We start from the raw sequence: 14,989 nt of genomic DNA on the forward strand, positions 1-14,989 counted from the left end.
TCGTGTCAGTACTCCTTTAAATTTGAATGAGGCCACGGTGTTTCGGGATGCTTTCGAAAGAAGTTTTAAGGAAAATTCGCTCTTTTGAAAGAGCAGATTTGGATTTGACCACTCGTAGCATGGTGTTTTAGCGCGGGTTGATTATCTCTGTTCTGATAGATTTTCTTGCCTAGTTGTCTTGAATAGCTTATGAAAAGCACGAGTGTTGGGCAGACTTACTGAGCCAATGATTTCCTCCAGACCACACGTTTGCAAATCACAAATATTCCCGCAGAGCCTTTAACCGAAACTATTCCTTCCTGAAGTAGTATCTCCGGCCTTTTAATGCTTAGGGTTTACCCATAAGCATGCTTTTTATTGCTTGTAGTTTACCCGCAACCGACGGAATTAAGTGGTAGTACGGCAAAAATACGTTAACGATTGGTTTGCAGGGCGGGAAAACAAAATGTACAAACCACATACAGACATCTGGCCGCTAGGCAATCGCCACCTTTCGCGCACTGCTTGACACGAATGGGACTCTGTTTTCTAAATGAGAGAATACCAATTCGGTTGTGTTTTAAGAGGTATCATAAAAGGCGAAAGGAGCAACTGGTTCTGATAAATAGAGATTATAAACATTCCCTCACCTTTCTCGCAATTCTCAAACTTCCTAAACTAACCAGTTTAAGTAGGCATAAATGGGAATCCTATGCTCACATGCCGAATTGTTTCGGTGTATGCGCTTGTGTCGCGCGGTGGTGTAGCCCCGAGCTAGCAAATCAGGATGGCTAGGCTGTGCTGTCTAACCCTTCGGAAGACGCTCCTCTCCGTTTTCTTTCCGCCGAAGCATGGCAGGGCGACAACAGCGGTGTCCACCGCTCTATCCCGGCCGTGGCCGACGCTGCTGCGTTCGGGATGCCGCCCTCTCGAATTCCAGGTAATGGCTGGCAGAATCTCTGGTTTAACTCTTTGTAGATCCGCATGTGTGAATTAAACTGACGTCGCACAGGCAATTGTTGTGGGTGTTGTTTGTAGCGTTTCTTTCCAACCACCTTCACAGCGTGGATTGGAGCCATTTCTTTGTCATCCACAATGACAGCATTTGTTAAGGTTATATGAATGAAAAGAAGCTTGCTATTCGAAGAGATAGAATGTGTGCATTCAGTTTTTGAACTAAAAGCATAACGAAAGTGAATGAGGTAACATAAGCAGGGGACATGTTACATGCAGATGTTACTCTAGCAGTGTTAGGTGAGTAATGAATACTGAAAGAACTAGCTTCGTTCGCATGGTTCGAGCCATAGTTAAAGATAGTCAAAAGGCACTCAACAGTAAAAAGAGAAGTTACAGGCGACTACGCTAGAGTTTCGTGAAGAATAGTGATATCGTACTACGAAATCTACCGAATATTCCTCGGACTTCTACAACACATACTGTATACCTATCCTACAAGATTTCCAACCTAATGCTAACTCGCAAGAAGTAGGATTTTAAAGAGCTTAAGAACGACAGACCCATCTGCTGACTCTCTGTTGTATACCATTCGATCCAACATTCTAGTTAACCGCATACCCGACACGATACGCTTTCAACAACCGATGAAGCAACCATATTTAGGGATCTCTACTTACCCAGGTATCACGCATACTATGATCCCAAAAATAGCTGAAACCGCGGAGTGTTATCAACATGTTTGTATAAAATTTCTCAGTAAGAAAAACTTCTACGTCCACAGGCATCGCCGTAGACGGGCGCATTGAGAAAACAGGGAGTTGAGGACACGTACCAATGACTTTTCAGGTCGTAGGCGACGAATGTACGCTACGCGCACAGTAATCGTACCTAATAAGAGTGGGATGTTTGCTGTTAGAAAGGGTGTCACACAAAGGTCGATTATCAAACAGAAATTCTTTACGGCATCTTCTAGGGGAAGCATCTAAATGCTTTGAATGGTAGAAGTCGTCATTTATATTTAATACTAGTACTTTGTGAACCAAACGAATTTTCAGTGCTGTTAACTCTAGTAAAGTGAGACACAGTTTAAATTTGGGCATAGTCTATCGCCAAACTGAGATTATTTCATCAATGTTGTTGCAATATCAATTCCGTTTCAGTGTGGACAATGTAGACGCGCGATATTTGTGTTCATTGAGATTTTCCCGAAAGACATAAGGCTGTATTCTGACTCCCTCCATCATTCCATTTGCTTACTCCACACCGCTGAGAGGAAAATTGGGCAATGGTTATGCATAGGAAAATTGATTTCAAGGGTCTCCTCGGCTGGAAGATCTGGTGGAGGAAGGGTTCAGAATACAAGGGATAGCCTCGGTCAGTGAATCGAGAGACGTCGTGCAAAGACTGCATCAGGAACTGTACTGCGAGCGCTTAGTCAAAGCGTTGACCACATGGTGTATGGGCCCCGAATTCAGGTAGGCATGTAGATAACGCCCTATTTAGGCTGGGAAATAAAATTATACAAGATGTGCATAGACATTACTACCTTGGAGAACTTAGCAGCAATGATGCGTGCCACTAAAGATACAGTAAGAGTAAAATTACCATGGGCCATGGAACATTAGACAATCACAGAAGTATTCAACAATATGCTGCCTACGAAATCCTACTCCGAGTAGTCGCTCATTGTGCAGGGACTTTTCGTGCACTTCGAAGGCAACGTTTAGCTGGCCTGACGAGCAACATAAAGTAGAATGGTAGGAGAGTGATTTAGGTGTAGGTAGCGACCGTCTTGGATTAAGAAGCAAACACACGCGGAAGGTATCGTAGTTCAAAGTTTAATAACGTTGGTGAGTGTGGCTGATATTGTTAGCGGAAATTAGGAAACTATCAGACAGTCGGGTTTGAGAAACTCGAATAAAAGCAAGAATGCATCAAGAGTTCGACTAAAAGATGAAGAGAATTTTGGTGGTAAAATCATTTCTTACCGTACTGGATATAAGTTGGAAGTATTTTGATTTGATTTGATTTTTATTCTTGCGCAAAAAAAACAACAAACAAATCACTCTCGCGCGAAGGCAGCCGGGAAAAAGCCGTAAAAACAGATTGACTAGCCCCAGCCCCCCCGGTGCAACAGGCGGCATGCGGCATTGACAATATTAACAAAAATCAACACAAAAAAGCGACTTAACAAGCAAGAAGCCAAATGCAAACAAGCAAAATGCGCACGCAACAGTAAAAAATGCTCTTTGATGAGTAAAATAACCGCTTATTAATTGCTACAAGACGACTCAATGGCATTTAACAGGGCAGGTAATTGATACTGAATTCGTTCCTACCCATACTTCATTCTAGCTCTTGGAATTTTCCAACGTTCATTTACCGGCAACTCTAGCGCTTGTTCTTTTGCCTTCAGCCCGGAAAGTTGCCCCATGAACGCGTCATTATTCTGAAGAGCTAGTTGGTGTCGTTTTAAAAGTGTGGAGTGGTAAAGTTCTGTTACAGGTAATAGGTTCAAGGACTTTAAAATATGTTCCGTCTAGGCGTCATACGCGGCATTAACAATTGTACGAACGGCTTTCTTTTGAATTCGTAACAATTTTTCTATATTTAATTTCGTTGTTGTACCCCAAACCAAATATGAGTACGTTAGGCATGGTAAACAAGGGGAGTTATAAAGTAACAGTTTTATTTTTTGAGGGAAAAAAAAGTCTGAATTTACACATCATACTTACTGCTTTAGACAGTTTGTTCAGAACATTTTCTAGTTGGTCGTTCCAAGACATGTGCTCTTCTAGAAGTAGCCCAAGACTTTTTACTACCCGAACAAACTCAATATTTTTTGACCGAAGTCTCAGGCCGACATCTATCTCAACAGGTTTTCGTATGGCACGGAACAGAACAGCCTTCGTTTTCTTTTCATTTATGGTCAAGGAATTGCCTTTACTCCAAGCATCTAATTTATTTAGCAGTGCATTACCGGTTTCTATAAGGTTGCCGAGGTGTTTTCCTGTAAGAAAGAGGCTCATGTCGTCCGCATAAGTGACAAATTTGGTTTCTACGACAATATTAACAACATCGTTGATATAAAAATTAAAAAGCAATGCAACCAATATAATGCCCTGCGGCACTCCTGTGTTTGCAGGTCTTAATTCAGAAGCAACACCGTTAATGAGAGAATCCTTCCTACTGCTGTGGATATAAAAAGGCTGATGATGGGGAGGATTGGCTCAAAATTCTTAAAAAACGAGGCAGCTGTCAAGAGTCGTGTTCAGGTCTAGCTGCAGAGCCGTGTTTAAATTTTAGTACCAGTCTATCACCAAGCTTTTTCAGAAACTCCTCGTCACCCGGCTTAGTCGGCTTCCCCCGAGCATGAAATCTCTCTCGCAAAAAAACATCGCTTCTGCGAGAGGTTGACTCATATGAAACCGGAATTCGGAGCGCACACACGAACTGAACGGAAGCCGGAAAACATAGGATTTCCGTCTGGACGATAGTGTGTGCTGTGGTACTGACAGACATCCGTTCGTTGGAGCGCATGCGACAGACTGCTGAGCGTCAAGTTGCAGGACCCTAGTGAAAGAATTTTAAACTGGTGTTCTGGTTCTAATATTTCACTAGGATATGGACAACCGCCCTTTTTGTCTACGCAAGTACTGCCTTGGTTATCCTTTTTTCACAAAAAAAGTGGCGATGAGCTTGAAACCTTCCACTAAATTCGGTTTAAATAACCACATGATTAGTTTGCATCGAAACGTTTATAGTTTAAAACAAGTGTTTTGTCCCTCTTTATTGTATTTCGTGTGTTTAGCTCTGACTGATATGGTGCCGGAGTGATGGGCTTTCCGGGAGTCTCTTGGAACGGCCGACGTTATAACTCTCGGATAACGATTAACGTAAGTTTTTATTTAGACCTTTGCTTACCTTTTTTCTATGCAGAGTCTTCTGTGGTATAGAGATAAAGAGAGACAAATAGAGAGAGAGAGAGAGAGAAACTTTAATCGGAGTTGAACTGCGCATATTTTTGCTAGGGGTCTTCAGTCTGACTCAACTGGTACGGCCGGCTGTCTAGTTAGTTGCAAAGTTTCCTGAATAACGGGGAGCATTGACTGTCAAGCTGTTTCGGCTCCTGCACATAGTCAGCTTCACATAGTTGTAGGCAGATTCTGTCACTCATGTTGCCAGCATTGTTCTTTAGCTAAGGCTTGCTATACGATATCACGTTTAGTGCAACCGTGAGGGTTATGGGTAACAGTATTTTTTAACTAAACAATCAATGAAAGCTGTGGATGTCTAAATATGCTTTCCCGATGTAACACGGCTGTATTCCTAAATAAAAAAGGCGAAAGAAGAAAGGCTACTCCAACAAAAAATGTAAACTCCTTCACCTGCTTTTATGCCCCATATAAGGTACGTTTTCATGTTGAGTGGGGCGCTCAAAATGGTAGGCCACTCAACACTATTGGGGTTGCCGTGTTTGAAAGGGCGAGTTTTCTCCACCACTCTTGTGGTAGTTCACTAGTCGTTGAGTGCGATATATACCATTTCAGAGTGAATTAGCGGAGTTACGAGCTCTGTCTTTTTTCTAAGTTACCTGAGGGTAGCTCCAGTATTCACTCGTCGTTCTAACGCTGTTTACACCCTAAAATTTTTCCTTAATGCAGTAAACGTCCGCGATCATGGTCTAAGCCTGTGTCAGTGAATTATGTTCGCAATATACTGAGCCCGATTGGGTACATTCCTTGTGTCCCACAGCTCGTGCTTTCTTCTTGTACTGTTTTGCACTCTTTCCTTTCCATTCGCTAATAAGGTTTCTTCTTGAATTTCTGCTATGCTCACCGACAAGTAGTGCTTTTCTTCGGTCCGTTAAATCCGCGTTTGCCGTTTTATTTTGGAAAGAAAACACTTCGCGCGAGCTTTATTAGGTGGCACCACCAGCGTCAAAAACATCGTTTGCAGTTTTTCTTGATAGGTGGCACCGCCAGCGTCAGAAAAATCGTTTGCAGTTTTTCTTGAAAGGTGGCACCACAAGCGTCAAAAACATCGTTTGCAGTTTTTTTTTACAGGTGGCACCGCCAGCGTTAGGGTGTTATTTTGACGAACCATCGGTAGGTTGCACTGTTCGTGTTGTAGTAGCTAGAAGGTGGGGTAAAAAGAAAGTTCTCGAAGCTCGAGGCAGTTCTAAGGGGTGGACGTTGAGTTTTGTTATGCCTCCCGTCGCTTCTCATTGTCTTTTACTGTTCCTGCGAGAGTACACCGATTAGAACAACCAGCATTCACGAGAACTCACGAAAGAATAAAGTTTCAAGCTTCCCTTTCCTACCACAACACAAAGAAGCACTCCAGAGATAAAGTCAGAAGGGTCGCTTTCCTCGCGTAATTTTAAATAGGTTAATAATTGAATATTGAAGTACGTCTAGACACTTAGAAACACATTTAAGGCGGTGTATACTTGTTATTGCGGAGCCTGTGGATCTAAACAACTTTTTACTAATTGCTCGCACAGTTTCTACTAATTAAGCTGCCGTTATTGTTTTTAGAGCTATAACCATGGTTATCATGGTTATCATGGTTATCATGGTTATGGTTATCAGCTATAGTTTGCGGATTTACAGTTGACTGAGATAGCGGGAAAGATAAAACCAGACTACCTCGTCTGTTGCTTTACCGTCGCCAGAACATCCGGAAAATAACGCAACACGGTGCCCCTCGCTGTATTAGCCTGAAGCCTACCATATCTACAATGAGTAGTGCAACTACTAGTCGTGAGCTTTGTAAATGAGGAATTGGTGGGGCCCTTTGAACAAGAGAATTAAGTAGGTGACCCTAGCTACTTCAGCCTGCTAACACTAATGTTTACGAGAATGCATTCCGCGGTTACCCGTAAGCTGTTAAGCCAAAAACAATAGACGAGGCGTTTTGAATTAGGTTCCGTGGGTGCCTGGGGCGGCCAAATCACGGAGCCACGACTGCCGCTGTTGGGCAGAAACTATTTGGCTGAAGAAATTCGCAGGGCGCTGCGCAGGGACGCCAGTCATATCTTCGAGGGGGCGGGGAGGGTGCCGCTTTTGGGCGTAAGCTGTCAAGACCAGGAAATTCTCCAGGAACTTTATCAGAAATGAAAATCTGATGGTGCCCCAGGCTGCCTTAGACTTACGCCACCAGTAACAACGATGAGGCGTGCCGCTTTGGCGGTAATCTGTTAGCCGAAGGAATGTACGAAACGTATTGAACAAAGAGAGTTCACTGATAGGCAACTTGTCATTAGGAATGATTACTCTAAAAAATGTCACTCACTACCCAGAGCAATAATTAACACTATTTGGGTATAAAAACGGACGAATAAGGAGAAATAAATCGATTGATACCTCGAAACTCCCACCTCAATAGCACGTCCACTTCCACGACGGTGATAGTGCAGCGCCATGTTTGTATGGGCCCAGCCCTGGTTGCCCGGCATTGCGTAATTTCTGTGTCATAGCAATATCGCAACGGCAGTTGGCAACATTTTTGTTTAAAAATCGGACAACCGTTACCAAGGTTTAGTTCCACGCGATGAAGTAACTTTTTTTCGGGTAATAGCTAAGTGGCGTTGCGAAATCAATTAATACATCGAAAAACTTTCGCATCACAAAGATGCGGTGGTGCAGGCGTCAGCTGTGACGGCGAGCGTTTAAGCAAAAAAAAAAAAGCGGGCTGAATTCCCGAATGACATTTTAAATTTTCTAGTGTTCGTTATTGTTTTTGCAGCATGCAAGGGACAATTTTCTTTAATGTAGTACGGCATCAACGCCCATATCTGTTGCCCACAGCAACCAGTTAGTCCTTGTAAACAACGGGGGAAGTCGTTGTTACCATCCGGCGCCACGCCTATGGAACCCGGCGAACTTCAGCCGTTGTCCGCTATTGAATGCTGCACATTGTGATTGTTGTTAATTGTTCGGTTCGCGCACTTTGGATCAATTTTTTAAACAGCATTTTTGTTGTTTTAACTACCAAAGCTCATACGTTCCACTACCAAAGCTCATACGCTCTTACACTATTATCATGTTGCCGTCCCGTTCACACTCGAAACACGTGGACAGATACATTTCTGGTTATGGTCAACGGGGGCCAGTTTTACGATCGCTATTTTATTGCAAGAAGACAAACAACAGGAGATAGTATCCATCGTCTAGCAGGTTCTAACACAAAAAGGGCTCAAAGGGTTGTTTGGGCATGATTGCGCATGGCGAGAGCACTCTATCGCAGGTGCGAAAACGTATGTATACATGAGAGTGCGTGTATGTTTGTGCGTGTGAATCTGTCCTTCAGCACGATTATTTGTGTTTTAACAATTGAACATTCTTTGGCACAAATCACCGTGTTTTAGAAAAAAGGCAATTCTATGAACTCGTCAGTTTTTCTACTCATTCTGTATCTAATCACTTACTTATAAACGTTCGAAGTCATGCTGTTTTACCTTGCTATTCCACGGGAAGCTCGGTAGAAACACTGAAGAATTGCAGCAACCAGAAATTCAAGCATTACCTTGGTCGAGGGACCGGCTCGGCGGCTTGCCTTCCAACCTGGGAACGGCCCTATTTGGATTACCGGCGCGCTTTCACTACGGCACACCAGAGAGCTCTTGCCGTACTTTAATGCCGGCATGCTCACTGGCACGCTCAAATCCTTAAAGTGAGCTTGCACCTGCCTGCAATACACCCTCGTGCAACACACCGGTCGCCGTAAATTGTCCTAAGGGGTCGCAGCTCTTCTAAAGAGTCACCCGTAACTCAAGTTCAGGTCCCCTCCCCACACACACCTTAGGTTGGACCTTCGATATGCTCTCCGAATATAACAGTTGCACTACTTCTGCGACTACTACGAATGTTACTATTGCCACCAACACTACATCTGTGTTACACTGTATATGTAGGCTCTGCATATATCAAAAAGGCGAAACTGTTGGGGAGCTTTACCTAGTGAGCCTAATTACTCCTGATCCATGACTCCATCACTATAATAAAGACGGTGGTATCGTTTCTCTTTCAGCGACATGACACCTTTATTCAGTGCCAAAACATGACGTCAACAATTAATTTGTATCCAGAATGATTAGTGTAGGTCCAATGCACGCCGCTCATGGAAGCCGTCATGGCATAACCAGGTTGCAGTTGGGCCAAGGTACACGAGTGGCTCCCTAAGAAACACATGATAGCGCGGACTTCGGTGGTGAGCAGTGTAAAAACCATGCACGCCTCCCTCTAACGACGACAATGGTCGATAGCGAAATTTTCACTGGCGGATTCCTTGGTCAACCAATGCGACACTGCGAGTACGCGCCACTTTTTTAGAATACCGACTGCAACTCCCGGGTGTGCACTCCGTAAACCAAGCGTTTGTGTTTGGGGTGTACGGCTCGAATCGCTACCTGCTGCTTGGCATCCGCTTCGACCGCGTCCAAATGGAGCAATCGAATAGAAGCTGGCTTCACAAAGCGAGGGGTCCAGGTTCTGTTCCGGCCATGGGCAGCATTTTTGTTTCACTTCAATCACAATCGTTCATCATCACTGTCAGAGAAAGTTGGCCTTCCTGCAGGAAGGAAGGTTGGAAGTAAACTTTATTTTCCTGAGCACCCTTAGTCCAGGTCTCCCTCTTGGGAAGCCCTGGCCCTGGCTTCCTCCGCTCTGGACTTCAGCAGGACCTGTGTCGCAGCGCTGGGGTCAGCCAGACTTGCCTCCCAGGATGCTAGAGTTGGATTGGGGATGGGGGTCAACTTCGGATGTCGATTGCAGGCCCATATTGTGTGGACTATGTTTGGGTTACCTCGCCAGAACGAGCAAGTAGGGGTGCCGGGTAAATTTCGAAAGCGATGTGCGTATTGACATATTACGGCATGAGTGAGGACATCGAAGCTTCGCCTTAAAACATTTCTGTCAGCTAAGACACGCGCACAAAAAGTGTAGTGATTCATTAGTGCAATGACGAAAAACTGAAGGTTTTAACTAGAAGCAAGAGAAGAACGAGGCTGAAAGTTTGTAAACAGTTTTAGTAACAATATTGAAAGATGCTGGTGGGGAACACAGCATCTCACCCTGTTGAGTCCAGTTTGCAATCTGTGGCACCGCCTTCTAAGCAGCGACATTTCCGGGTCCTCCAGTCACTGCAGTGCACACAGTTCGAAAACACAAAGTAGGTGAATGTAATTATTTATTTTTTATTTGTTTGTTTATTAGCATTCTCACTTTCTTACATACAGCAAACTAAAGAAGCAGGAACAAAAGGTGCCAAACTGCACCTGTCTGGGTTCCTGACTCGATGCATTCTGCATAACAGGGAAACAGAAACAATCTCAACTACTATAGAAACGCAGAAAAAGTACACGCAGTATGAATAGGTACTAGGGATTATATATAGAAAAAAAACGTATATGATGTACAAAACCGCGGTTACATTGCAAAACAAAAACGTAAGCAGACATCATCACACGGAAAATACAAACGGAGTCAATGATTTCTTGAAGCAACTAAGAGATGGACACTGATCAATTATGTCCACCTCCATGGGTCCAATTAAGGGTCCACCTCCATGGGCTCTTCGTTTTCTCCATCAGTTTGGTATTCTTCAATCTCCATTGTCATTCCAGTGTCTAGTATATTTAAATTATCACAGCGATGGCCGTGTTTCGCTTCACCATTCTTCGGAATGGAGCTTGGATCCTGAGCTCGGTAGCACCTTTCAACATTGCGAGCATTTGTTGCCCCTTCGTGGTCCTGTGTCAGAGAGTTCACCACATGATCCACAATCATCAACCTTTGCTCAATTTTTTCAACCCAGTCAGTCAGGGGATGAGTTGACGCAGGCGCCATCTGGAATGAAAATAATTTATGGACCGCCAGACAAAGCACCCGGTGCAATAATTTGTGTTTTCTTTGTTTTGAGTTCCAGAACGCATGGGCTCAAAATTGTTCTCTGTAATTCAAACTTACCAATTTTCCGGGAATATTGTACCGATTAGTATAGATCTCCGCCACCGGGGAGAACATTTGTACATTGCGGGCATTTGTTGACCCTTCAGGGTCCTTTGTCAGAGAGTTCACCGCATGGTCCAGATTCCTCAACTTTTGCTCAATATTTTCAACCCTGTGAGTAAAAGGACAAGTTGGCGCAGACCCCATCTGGAATGAAAATCCTTTATGAAGCACCAGACAGATCACACGATGCACTCAATTACCAGTTTGCTTTATTTTGAGTTCCAGAATGTATGGGCTCAAAACTGTTCTCAGTAATTCAAGCTTGTACCGACTACTATAGATCTCTGTCACACTATTCGGTGCCCACATTTACACCGAGAACGAACAGATCATCTGTAATTCAAATATAGTACATTTTATTATTTTTTGATACATGTGCAATAGTTTGAGCTGAAATACTATTCGTAAATGGCGCGCCTTTAGTTCGTTTTGAATAACAAAACCTGATACATTCGCATTCTTTTTTTGATTACCAGTTAATGATGGCGATGATTGATGATTGCTGGTGGTATCCCCTTAGTAGCGGGGTGAAACATTCAGCTTGCATAAAAAAACTAATAAACCTTTGTTATATACTCTTTGTTTCGTATTAGCGCTGCTCTTAGGACAAGCACAAAAAACCTGTTAGACACAAAATATTTATTTTTCCTGGTACAGGTGTTAGCTGTCCTATGCAATATTCCCCTCTCTGATTTTCGCCCACCAGCATTCTAATCTGCAATATTGCTGGAATATTATACCTGCATTATCGTTGGTTTTCTTTTCATTTCCCGTTTTAATATTACTTCGGTCGTATTTACAGTGCGGTTAACTTATAGAACATAAAATGAACTAAAAAAATTCTGTCTACTCCTCAAAAGTTCTCAGAGAAAAAAATCCATAAATGCAGCTGGAGTTTGGATTGAATTCAATGTTTTCGTCTTGAGGAAGTGTCACAAGTCGCCACTTCTGCCCTTTAATGAACCACAGAGGAGGAGGCGATAAATAAGCATGCTACATCGCCGAATTCCGCACATCACGTTGTTAGCATCGGCTCGGCAGCAATGCGGCGAAGCCAAGAACTAATCACCCCTCCACATTACCTACTAGAAGAGGATCAAGCGAGCGAACAGAGTAGCTGATTACTGCCGACGTCATTATGGTAGATTTCCGAAGGCTGCGATAACTAGTCGCTGTTTGTTTCTGTACTTATAATCACAGTTTGTACGGTAAATCCAACAAGAAAACTACATCCGTCAAAAATATGCATAACATGGCGCACTCAGGACAAGTATATCATACGGGCATCACGTGCGGGGAAACATCAACGGTGAGAGGAGGTAATTAACGTTTTATAATTTCCCACTTACCCTTCCGTTGCCAAAAATATATTCTGCGGTGAAAAGAGTGTTCTCTGCCGATACGACAAGGATGGTGCGCAAAGTTACGGTTCCGAAAGCTTCCACCGGTGTCTCGTGCTTTTTTCAAATGGCGTGTGCCGGATACGGAACTGGCGCTCTTCTTTGTTGTGCTAACCAAAGTACCCAGCTTGCAGAATATTACTGAGCCTATTTCCTTCGCCACCTCTTTTGAGCGCAATTAAAAACTTCGAAAAGGAAAACAGAACCAATCATGCCTTTGTTTTATTTACTACGAGCGTAGGTTTGTCCCGTGTTTCCGGAAGCCAGCTGAGGGAAATGGCGGCGTCGTATCTGAAACACAGCTGAGGCTCCAAAGATCGGTGAACTGAATGCCTCGTCCACTTGCCGCAGAGTTACTTGGCACTGAAAGATTACTTAATAGCATGGTTGACGAAGTTATTGAATCGTTCTTAGCGGATGTGGGAATAGTGAGTAAACAACCGTTCGCTATTTATTTTGGCCTTGTGATAAACCGTACGCGCGAACATAGGCGTTTACACGTTAACAAAGCGGAATTATCTAAAGTTAGCATTCAAATGCTACGACTGGGCCTGCCTTTCCATGAAAGACGGACCCAAAGTGCATAATGCAGCTCCTTGAACTTTTATAGAACTATTAAGCCACAGCGGCACGTCGGTATTGATTTTCGCAGTAGTCCTTAGCTATATCACCTAGTTTTAGGTTTCAATTTCACTTTCAGTTTATTGTTACTCTGACTGTTGGTGTCAAACTCAAATTGTTATCGCCTGTGAGTATCAGTGTCCTCGTTCATGCTCGTTGCTATGCATGTTCGTATCTCCGTGTCTGCTTATTTTTTGCATTCCATTAATCTCAAGCGTTTACTACCAAAAATACAACATATTGCTAGCATACCACGAGAGAGCACTTAGAAGTGGCTGTTATCCTTCAAGCCCTGTACATCATTCTAGTCTCTGTTCAAAAAAGAAGTATTAGTATAGCGAGGGAGCAAATGCAACATTGCTGCTGTGGGAGGCGCTTCAGCCAATGGAGTGGATCATACGAATGTTTGAGGCCGGCTACTGAAAATGGCAGTGCCAAACCAGGACAGTTTCAGTTTCGACACTTGCTGTCGTAACAAGTGTCCGGAAATACTTTAAATGTTATAGTAAGACATATCATGCATACATTGGAATTATTTTGTTCTTTTTTTGCAGCGCTATCAACTATATTTGTGAGGTGTGGTTTGTTGCGTGTCAGAAGGCACAAGTGTTAAACACTGCTGTTTCCTGTGACCATGCCATGGCACTAATGGCAATGAGGCATCTTGAGGCAAGTGAATATGTTGCATGAAGTAAAGCTTTCTTCTTCTGAATTATTTTGTTTTTCGTTTTCGGCTTAGCATGTTGTATACTGCTTTCAGTTTAAGTTCGATTTAACCATTGTAATATAACTCATTGGCGATGCTGGGTAAACCATTTCCTTGTGTGTTGTATTCATTTTTGCTTCAATGAAGTGAATACTTTATTTGATATTCAACAATTTTTCTTCAGTGCCGTTGAACTAAACAGTCCTAAAAACCCATTCAGAATGTTTTTTGTTGGTAAGTAATTTATGTGACCTTTTTTCCAGCCAATTTTCCGAGTGGTTTTCAGAGTCGTACCCTTAGTAGTAGAGTAGTATAATGACTTTTAAGCGGGCGCAGTTCACATACGGTGTTATTTTTCTTCGTCCATCGTCTGGCTTCTGTTTGATGACAATGAATCAATTAAAAACTCACCCAACTGACAGATCTCCTTTTCCAGTTTACCCTAGTACGGCCTTTCCTGGTATGGTCTTGGCCTTTCTTGGCCTTCCGTGAGCTGGCCGAGCCCTCCAGGCTGCGAATTTGCCCAGCTGCGACGAACCTCGCCAGGCGCGCCTCTGCTTCCCGAGCTCCAGCTGTCCAGCCAGAACATTCGGTGGGTCTCCATCACCACACCTATCATTGCCTGGTGCTTCATGTTTTGGAATTCTTGCCTTACCTGGTTTGCTTTTGCCAAAACACGAAAGAAACATGGCTTGTCCGCGCCTAAATCAGAACTGCCAGACTTGTCTATGCCTTCTCTGGTGCTGCCTGCCATTTCTTGAACTGACCATGTCCATCTTCCCGAGCCGGATAATTGAAAGACTGAATCTGTTCTAGATAATACTTAGGCCCTGCGCTAGCCAAGCTGGCAAGGCCTGACTTTACCCTCCATGGCCTTCCTTACGCATTGCGCACCTGTTCGGTGGCATCCGAGTGCTTCAGCGGCGTGATAACTACTGCCTCTGCTTACAGCTCCCCCTCTTACCAGTTGCACATTGTTCCCTTTTTACGCAGAACATTTTACGATTAATTCCTAGTTTGCTTTCACCACTTTTAGGGATCTACTTTTTTGCAAACCACACGCTGTCACTGGTCGCCGCTGCAGGAAGGTAAACAAAACACGGCCAGGGAAAAATATTGCACGGTTATAGGAACGGCCATCTGCTCCGCCCCAATAGCCCCTATGCACACATTTTACATTCCCCCGCCAACAGGCTCTCTCTTTCTTGAAAACAAGCCCCGTATAATTCTGACATAAAATATTATCAAATCTCCACCGCAAAATGTTTTCGGTAAGACAAATCTCAGAGCCAGATTCAAATTCAAATTTT

The 14,989-nt window shown here is 43.5% G+C and overlaps 1 protein-coding gene across 5 annotated transcripts in view; it reads left to right on the forward strand.

Annotated features, from left to right (window-relative positions):
- Positions 1-670: 670 nt before the first annotated feature.
- The window catches only part of LOC144158958 (uncharacterized), a 40,693-nt gene continuing 26,374 nt past the window's right edge, over positions 671-14,989 (forward strand). For 2 of the 5 annotated variants that reach the window (XR_013320211.1, XR_013320210.1), the window contains exons 1-4: positions 679-919; positions 4,748-4,832; positions 13,528-13,642; positions 14,116-14,271. Coding sequence is in view for 1 of the 5 variants with exons in the window: in XM_077690172.1 (XP_077546298.1) it covers positions 4,773-4,832; positions 14,116-14,271 (216 nt within the window). In the remaining 4 variants the exon portion in view is untranslated. Of the gene's footprint in view, positions 920-4,137; positions 4,590-4,747; positions 4,833-13,527; positions 13,643-14,115; positions 14,272-14,989 lie in introns of those variants that run through there. The other 3 variants (XR_013320208.1, XR_013320209.1, XM_077690172.1) reach the window with 3 other exon arrangements.

Source organism: Haemaphysalis longicornis, unplaced genomic scaffold (assembly GCF_048455015.1).
Source record: "Haemaphysalis longicornis isolate Haplotype H1 unplaced genomic scaffold, Haemaphysalis longicornis Haplotype H1 scaffold_10, whole genome shotgun sequence".
NCBI classification, from domain to species: domain Eukaryota; kingdom Metazoa; phylum Arthropoda; class Arachnida; order Ixodida; family Ixodidae; genus Haemaphysalis; species Haemaphysalis longicornis.